Source organism: Vespa crabro, chromosome 5 (genome assembly GCF_910589235.1).
Source record: "Vespa crabro chromosome 5, iyVesCrab1.2, whole genome shotgun sequence".
Lineage (NCBI taxonomy): Eukaryota > Metazoa > Arthropoda > Insecta > Hymenoptera > Vespidae > Vespa > Vespa crabro.
The window spans coordinates 5,060,263-5,070,262 of record NC_060959.1 but is presented as its reverse complement, the minus strand read 5'-3'; the positions used below and the strand labels follow the sequence as shown (position 1 = coordinate 5,070,262).

Sequence of the window (10,000 nt, the reverse complement as noted above, 5' to 3'; positions counted from 1 at the left end):
TTTTTATAAGTGTATGTGTGAAGGGCATATGAAGGTTGTCAGCTATTTCAAATGGAATTATATCTTTTTGATCCATTTCATGGATTTGTCGATGCAGCCCAACGTTCTTTAGAAAAAAATATTAACTTATGCATATCGAAAAATTATTAATTCAGAGAATATTTTAATTTAAATATTGTTAAGAAACTATATCGATGCGATTAAGATATAATAAGAGTAGTAGTAAATAAATAGTAGTAATAGTAAGAAAGTAATAGTTTTTTTTTTTAATTTATCCTACATTATTATTTTGCGTTTATATGATGTAGAAAAAAATGTAATTTGTTTATTAATTATTTATGAAATTATCCAATTTTTTATAAATCACTCACAATATGTATTTTTTTTCTGGAAAAATAAGAAGAATTTATTTCTTAAGAATTTTTTTTATAAAAATTGTTTATAACAAATTCTTAATTAATTATTAACAATACGTGAAAAAAAATAAAGAAAATTCTGACCTTTCAAAATAATATTCTATTCAAGTCTCCATGACTTTTAATTACAAAGATATTCTTATGTAACTACAAAATTTAATAATATAAAAAAAAGGATTGTTTCTACGGTACAAAAAGTAATTCGTTTATTAATTATTTATTAATTCATATAATTTTATAAATCAATTCAAGTCCGATTTCTTTTTCAGACAAAATAAGATGAATCTATTTCGTAAGAATTTGTTTATAAAAATTATTTATAACAAATTGTTAATTAATTATTAACAATACGTTGAAAAAATAAAGAATATTCTGTTCTTTAAAATAGTATTTCAATCAAGTTTTTATGACTTTTAGTTCCGTAAATATTCACATGTAAAGGTAAGACGTTTACGTTGACACACTGACCTATATAATTTCATTCATATTGGCACAATGGCACATTGACCTATATTAATTCCAAGAATTTACGTGGTCCTACTACATTACTACGAACAAATGTAATATACAAATTATGAATGAAAATCTTTCGAAGCCGATATCTCCGGAATGAAAAATCGTAGAAACTTGAAACAAAAATCGTTTTCAAATGTAATTTATTCTTTATTTATTTAAACATTGCAATAATATTGTTATAATAAAATCGATTTTATTAATATTTTTTAACATTAATTTTTATCGTTTTTTCTCGTAACAAAACCATAACTATAATGAATTTATTTAAATTTTTATTATAATTATGTACATTTTATTCTATTTATTTAAAATAAAGAATAGAAGAATCATTAATAGTCGCCAATATGCGAAATTAAAAGCTGAAAAAATATCTCCTAAGTAAATAATTTTACGATTTACATGGATCAATACTTTTTTTTCGTAGAGAATATTAAGCTGCATGTTTAATGTAATGGAAAACATATGATTCCATTAAAAAAAAAAAAAATTCAATTGATTTTCATACGTCCTTTACGCGTCCACTTAAGAAAGAATTATTACAGCCATATTATAGACCCTTTCGTATTGTACAACTTTTATAACAAAAAACTTATATACTTATTTAATATATATATATATATATATATATATATATATATATAAATATTTTAATCGAAAATATTTAAATTAAAAAAGAAAGAAAAGAAAAAAAAATCAATTAAATCTTTTCGACGGGCTTTAATTCTTTTCCGTTAGTTAACAAAATTGAAATAAAATCCTCTTGGTCCGATTACGCTTTCCAAGGGCTTATACTTGATACGAAAAAAGGTGTGCCCTATACGAAACGGAAGCGAACTTTTAATCGATCTCATTTTAGTTCTATCGACCGATACAAGGCTTGGTCATCATTGTATCTTCCTCGAACAAACAAGACGCACCTTTGAAACTTTTCAACCATGATATATGTACGAAAGTCTTTTCCTTATCTAACACGAGTGATCGAATATCTTGGCAAATGATCGAACGAAACTCGAGACTCTTCGTTAACGAAGTTTTTCCGATATTCTCGGCATTCTCTACGATTGGATGTGAAACAATGATTTATTTCGTTCTTTCGAAAGAGTAATAGAGAGAGAGAGAGAGAGAGAGAGAGAGAGAGAGAGAGATTTTTTTGCAAGGAAAACTACACTAGTCACGTCATTATTGTCATGTGTGCTGTTAGTTATATCGGTAATTGTTTGCGTGTAATGTTCGGTAACCATGTTGCCAGCGACTGCACAAACTATCAAACGTTGAATGGCAAGGCTAGAGAATTAATTGTTTGCTTACATAATGGAGCATAATAATCACCATTGAAACGGACAAGCTAGTTACTTGTCGACATAACGTTACGTTAAATACAAAAAAAAAAACAAATTCGTTTGTTCCTTTTTGGTTTTTTTTATTTTTTTTATTTTTTTATTTTTCGTTATTTCTTTTCTTTTTATTCTTCTTTTCTCTTTATCTCTCTCTTTTTTTTTCTTTTTTTTTCTTCTTATACGTTTCCTTTCTCTCTCGTTGCACGTATATTGCATCATATTAGCGTTCGATGTATTATTATACTCTCGTTTAATCTCTCGGAACACTTCACTGTCTATCTCAGAAATCTTAAATTATATAACTGATAGCGTAGCCTTGAGTAACGCAGTGGAATAGGTCAATATTTGACATTGGTCAGACACCAAGATATACGTATATACGTATGTGTGTAAGTGTATAAGTTCGTAAGTGTGTAAGTTTTATGTATATATTTGTGTTCATATATGGAAGACGTTTCTCGTTAAGGTTAATCAAAGAACGTTTACTCTATACACGAATGTAACTCGATGTTACATGAATGTAAGATTAAAGCTTGATATTATCTTTCATATATAATTAAAAATTGTACATTCTCATGAATTGGATATGAGTTCTAGTCATATTTTGACTCGTTACTTTTATTCTCGTACTTTTAATATAAATCGACAAAATTTACTCGAAATTCGTTTGAGTAATTTTGTATTTCTGTATGTAAGGTAAAAGAAGCTGAGATAAAAAGAAAAGCAAAAGGAACAAGAAGAAAAAGGAAAAAGAAAAATGTTCGAAGATAAACGAGTGATCTTAACGAAATGAGAAAAGAATGAGAGAGGCATTAGATAAAAAATAAATGAATGAGTTAAAGAAAGAAAAAAAACAAAAGAAGAAAGAAAAGTAGAAGAAGAAGAGAAACATTGACGGATTGTTATTTAAGGATAGGATCTTGTAATTATTTGAAACGAAAACGATTCGTTTTCATGAGAAAATCTTTCGAGTAGTTGTGCGCAAATTGCGGTTAAATTTTACTCATTACAATAATAAAATTCGAAAATATATATTCTGTATATTTTTAAAACAAAAACAAAATAATATTATTTCTCTTTCTCTCTCTCTCTCTCTCTCTCTCTCTCTCTCTAAAACACACATACACCCCCACATACCTATATACATCTAAGTAAATAATTTAACAAATTTCCACTGTCCCGATAATAAATAGTTTACACAAGACTTGCTTCGGAATACTAATTAAGCGTGAAAGAGATAAATCTGTTTTACTGCGTCGTTTATATTTTCCTCATTTTTTCTTCTTTCTTCTTCTTCTACTACTTTTTTTTCTCTCTCTCTCTCTATTTTCTTTTTCCTGTTTTATCCTTTATTTTCCTTTTTCTCTTTTTTTTTTTTATTTTTTTTTCTTCTTTTTCAATTTGACACAACAACATATATGTCAATAATCATGATACGAAAGTGAAATAAAGATTTATTTTACGGTGATAATCAATAAAATATGGTTCCTTTGTTCTGAGTCTCCATTGACGCACATTAAGTACGTTATATATGATTCATTCGTTAAAGTAGCGAATATTGGCTGTTTCTGAGATAGGCACTCGAAAGAGAAAGGATAAAGAGAGGAGTCTTTCAGATGGCTAATGTTTGTTTTAACGAAAGTATTCAATCGTTTTCCAACATCTGTGTATTTCCGTTTTACGTATCTTCCTTGACATGAGCGTAGTTACATGGTCAAAGACCCCGACCGGGGTACAGTCGGTTGTTTTCCATTGAAAAATTTCTTTTGAATAGAATCATTCTTCCATATCCGACGTTAGAGCCAACTTGTATTTAGTATAATAAAATGGAAAAGATTATATATAGATATATATATATATATACATTAAAAACATGATTTTTATATATTAGGTTGTAAACTATGAAACGGGCGTTTTTGTTTAGTTATTTATTTTCTTTCAACGCCCGTTTCATAGTTTCCAACCTAATATTTTAGAAAACACAAGTGCGTATGTTTGTGTGTGTTTGTGTGTATATATATACATACACTTGGGTGGGATCGTTTCGGTATATAAAAGAAAGATTATTTTAATAACAAAATCGGGACAAGCGTTTTTATTGTGATTGTTTTTTTTCCTTCTTTTTTTTTTTTGTTTTCTTCGCCATATCGAATAGATTATTGACCTTGTAATTTTGTTTATATTATTACAGTTTCGACGTCGAAAATGGAGCTTCGACGTTGGACGGTGGTGCCGGTGGCGGTGGAGGAGCCTCGCCAAGTGCAGGCTTGGTTCTCCAAACGCTACCACAAAGAAGGGAAAGTTTTCTTTATCGGAGTGACAGCGATTTTGAGATGTCACCGAAGTCGATGTCACGAAACAGTTCCATTGCCAGTGAAAGGTAAGATGCTTGTTTCTTTTTTTCTTTTCTTTGTTCTTTCTTTCAATTTTCTCGGAACACACGTATATATATATATATTTTAGTAGATCTCGTTGTAAGAAAAATCTATAAGGTAATCGAGGATCGAGGTAAATTAACGGAAAGATTATTATATTCTTCTATGATATAGATCAATTAAGAATCGAACGACGAAGATCGAATTTATTAAGCTACATTTATATAATATAAATATTTTTTGAAAGAATTATAATATTTTTCATTGTTTTTAATTCGATTTCCGAACGTCGATTGAACGAACCTCGTGCATCTTTCTTTAAGAAAGGAATCTGCAATATCGTCCGATGCACTTTAGTTTCTACATGCAATGACGGGATTATCGTTCGTTGGTATAGCAGATTTCTGTTATCTTTGTGTGATTAGATGTTGTTCGATAATGTAGGTAACTAGAAAAAAATTTGTGAAGTCGATGTTATCGAGTAATTATGTAGGAAAGAAGCGGTCATTAATTTGTTTACATTTGTTTCTCTTCAATATAATCAATAAATGAGATCATTTTAAACCACGTGATAATCCCTTCGTTGGTATTTCGTATCAAAATTCGCACGCAGCTACAATTGCTCACGCCAAAGAATGTAGATAATAACATTTTGATATTTCGAAAGATGCTCGATGGCCGTTTCGAGCTTCAGAATACGTAAGATTATTTTGATATTTTTTCTTTTTTTTTTTTTTTTTTTCTTTTATTCGTCATATGGATCGAGAGCTGTATAAAAACAGCAATAAATGTGTAGCTTAAAAAGTATATTTGTAGCTTTGGTGACGGTGATGCTTACGATATATATATTATATTCATTTTCATTGATCATATACGTTTGTCATTCATCTATCTTGACTCGTTTCTACATTAAAAATTTACATACACGGTTTTCTTTTTTATTTTTTTTTTTCCTTATGATTTAATATAGAAACAAAATGTTACGAAATAACGTTGTTGTAAATTTTTAAAATAGAAACAAATAAATTTAATATTAGCGATAATTTTTAATCTTTCAAAATTTAAAGACTATCATTAATGGTTTCGTTAGTTCGTATATTTTCTTTAATGAAATATATCAATCAATTGTGTCAATTAGTTTTACAAATATGTATATTTTTTTGCCTTTTTTTTTCTTTTGTAAATTTCCACTCATTACAAAAATTATTATCAATAATCGGTGCGGGGTGTAAAAATATCATCTGTGTGATCCTTGGGTTGCAGGTTCAAAGAGACAGAGCTTCCTGTCGAGCGAGCGTATGTAATCGATCCTATTATTTATTCTCTCCTATTTCATTTGTTTTCTTTACATTTAGATAATACACTCACAAATCTGATTAACACCCCCGCCACAATAATCGGTCGTTGTAAATGAGAGAAACATTGTTTCACATTGTTTTTATTTCTAACACTAAAATTCCAGGCTCACATCATTTCTCCTCTCCATATATATATATATATATATATATATAAAAATTAAACGTGCATGAAAATTTTGTAAAAACGTGAAAATTTGATTTTTGCCAGAGTTCGACCGACAATTTACTTTTGACCTTTACTCCCACGCTATGATTCACTATAAACTTTTCATTTTGAACTTTGTGCAAAATATAGAATCCATTTTAATTAAAACAAAATGGAAAAAGAGAAGATCATGGAAGAACTATGGCAATGAATTTATTTTTCTTGTTTCTTTTTTTTCATTTGTTTTTTTTTTCTTCTTTTTCCTTCTTTTTTACTGCTTGTAAGCCACATCACTCTATTTTTGCTATTATTACGTATTCACATTTTTTCTTCTTCTTTATTTATTAATCCCATAAATACCTTGTACAGTAGCAAAAATGCACACAAACCAATACAAAATCTATTTTAACACTGCGACATCGCTTTTTTCTTTTTTTTTTTTTTATAATACATAGACTAGATAAAATAAATCTTACAAATATTTTTATTAATATATCATATTTATGATGCTTGCAATGGTATACCGAGCTATCGAATTGGCAAATGATTAAGTAGTATCGTTAATTAGAGATTAGATAGTTTATTAATAACTAATTAGGTTCGAGAATCTGATGCTGTCGCACGAATTAATAAGTTCTGATTGTTAACGGGCAAAATGGAATGAAATTAATAACAAGAAGTTTCAAACGCTTGGCTAATTATCGAAAAAAAATTCAAGGCTAATTTCTTTTTTCTTTTTTTTCTTTTTTTCCTATTTCATAAGATATACGAGCTTTTTCGTCTATAAAAAAAAAAAAAACAAAAAAAAAATTTATTATCGCGTTCATTAGAATGTCACGCTTGTATACAGTAATGCATTAAAAATGGAAAAAATTCATAGAAGGAAAGGGTGTGCGCGTATATTTTTACAAGCATGTCGGACAAATAGTGGAACGTTGTAAAATAAATGCGAATTCTTATTTTCAGGATATTTACCGATCAGTACAGGTAAGTCCGGCTACTTACGTAATTTCGATGTCCTGCTTTTACCATTAGAAATAACGAAGGAAAATACACAAGGAGAGGAATGATTTTTTTTTTTTCTAAAAACGTGCGTCACATCATTTTACATAAAATCAAAGAATTCCAAATGGAACGATCCCTATTTAAATGGTATATCGAAGAATAACCGGTGGCGATACTATGATATTTACATAGAAAATACGTAAAATTATATATGTATATACGTATACGTGTACGTTATATCTATATACTTTAAAAAAAAGAAAAAAAAATATATTGATATTATAATTAATCATCGATCATTTTTAAAAAAAGGAGAACAATAATGTCGACGATCATTTCGTATGATCGTGAAGTCGCGTATGCGTCAATTACGATTTCGTTTATCTATCTTTTTCTATGAAGAGGAGAAGAACGTATCGTTCTAGTAACATAAGAACGAAAGTGCATAGCACGTAAATATTTTTATCTAAAGTGGAGCAAACAAGGAGTCGATGAGCGATTCACATAGAGGGCACCCTGTTATATACATTTTATATGCTTCTTCTCTCTCCATCTGTCGTTGAGAGGATTATCGAGAACACGTTCTGGCAAGTGAATCGAAACTGTGTTCGACGAAACATTGTAGTCGATAAGTTCGAAACTTTGGAAACTATAAAGTGAGATAGACAGAAAGAAATATATAGAGAGGTAGAGAGAGAGGTAAAGAAAGAGAAAAAGACAGAGGAGAGAGAGAGAGAGGAGAGAGAGAGAGGTAAAGAAAGAGAAAGAGAGAGAGGAGAGAGAGAGGAGAGAGAGAGAGAATGTTTCGTTACTTGATTTTTTTATCGCCTAAGTCTAGATACGTAAATGAGTATTAATTAAAAGAACGAGCTACGCAAACAACGATTTGCTCAATTAACGCTCAGTCCTCTTAATTACAGCATTCACATGTCCACACCACGACGTAACAAATCCATGTATCTACACATATATATACATATATATATATATATATATATATATATATATATATATATGTTATATGACTTTCGATTGTCACGCGAGTAGCATTTTAATAATCTTTTTACAATTAAAAAATAATTAATAAAGAATTTTGATCTAATAATTTGAATAAAAATCAAATTTTTAAATAACATTAATAATAAGTCTCGATCGTATATATGCATTGCATAGAAGATTAATTTCCTCATAAAAAAAAAAAAGAAAAAAAAAACGAAAAAAAAGAAAAGAAAAAAGAGGAAAAAGAAAGAAAGAAGAGCAGAGAAGAGAAGACAAGTATATCATTGCATCAGCTTCGAATTGAGTTAGACGAAACGTATCCAGTGATACGAGTCGTTATATAGTCAGCCAAATGACGATAGGATCGTAAGTAAATATGTGTTGTAGGACGGACGTATGGGTACATGTGTTGCGTCATTTGCGATTTCATCTCTCGTTAAATAATTGATGACGAGTTCGCTATGCTATTGCGTTTCCTCTAAGATAGTAGTAAGCACTCACTTTTATAAACTCGTAAAATGAGGGTTAAAAAAGAAAAGAAAAAAGAAAAGAAAAAAAAAGAAGCCGATCGAAATTAACTTCGGCGAGCGGCCGTAATTCCCGCAAGGGTTTTGCACGACACTGAGTTTACTGGCCTGTTGGTATTTTTTTGCGATCAGTAACAAGCGCGTAAACCAACACGAAGCAAATGGTACTTGCAGCGTGACGTCAGCGATCTTAACTCGGCAAATATTTCTTATAAGTAGCTAATTTCGAATCGATCCATTTTCCTAAAGTGCGATATATCTCTATCTATCATTCTCTCTCTCTCTCTCTCTCTCTCTCTCTCTCTCTCTCTCTCTCTCTCTCTCTCTCTCTCTCTCTCTCTCTCCCTTTCTCCCTTTCTCCCTTTTTATCATTAATAAAGAGAACAACGTTCTTCATAAATGGATATAAAGTTTTTGATCGATTTGAATAATGTTCGAATTTTATGACGTGTCATTTATCATCTACGATTAATAATTAAAATTAATAAATTTTATTAATTTTTATCGAACATATTTTGAACGTAGGATTCTTTAATTCCACTAAATTCAATTAAAATATAATGCTCCCTTTTCTATGTCTTACGTAAAACTCGTAATACATACTATATTATGCGCATCCCGTTCCTACGTGACGATCGTTACGAACGATCGAGAATATGAAAAGCTGTTAAAGCATTAGAAGTCATTAACGTAGCCAGGATGACCTAATCAAGCAGACTCTTCTATCGTGGAACATCGTTAAAGTTGACCTTTTATTATTTAAGTTCGTTCTCCTACGGATACAGAGACGCATATTTTTTAATGAACGATGCGTTCGAGAGGTTTATTAAAAAATATAAGTATCTACGTACGTATGTATGTACATATACGTCTATGTATAATACATAAAACATAAAGAGTCAGAGAGATTTTTAAGAATTTGAGATTTTTTTTTTTTCTTTCCTATCATAATTTTTTACGATCGTAATGATATCTATTTATCTAATCGATTAAACTTCATATGTACGTACACATGTAATATGTTTATATAAGAAACGTGATAAACTTAACTTATTTTACCGATTTCTCTGTTATCCCCACTATTTCTTCCATTATGTATTCTCAGTCCAGTTATATAGTAGCATTAATAAACGTTTGTTCGTTTCATTACAATGTCAGAGTCCACGATATTACTAACATGATACACCGATATTATTACACACACGATATTATTGCAGTCTACAAACGCCATATTTGTATATCTTTATTATTCATGTAATATCTATTCCGAAGAAATAATTACATATTCAAGAGAAGACGATCAAATAGTATTAAAAAAAAAA

General features: G+C 29.4%; 1 protein-coding gene across 17 annotated transcripts in view; it reads left to right on the top strand.

Annotated features, from left to right (window-relative positions):
* LOC124424362 (cAMP-specific 3',5'-cyclic phosphodiesterase) overlaps window positions 1-10,000 on the top strand; it is a 335,250-nt gene that overhangs the window by 265,630 nt on the left and 59,620 nt on the right. For 14 of the 17 annotated variants that reach the window (XM_046963288.1, XM_046963296.1, XM_046963292.1 and 11 more), the window contains 3 exons: window positions 4,461-4,649; window positions 5,908-5,940; window positions 7,114-7,134. In XM_046963288.1, coding sequence (XP_046819244.1) covers window positions 4,461-4,649; window positions 5,908-5,940; window positions 7,114-7,134 — 243 coding nt within the window. The remainder of the gene's footprint in view (window positions 1-4,460; window positions 4,650-5,907; window positions 5,941-7,113; window positions 7,135-10,000) is intronic. The other 3 variants (XM_046963284.1, XM_046963285.1, XM_046963287.1) reach the window with 3 other exon arrangements.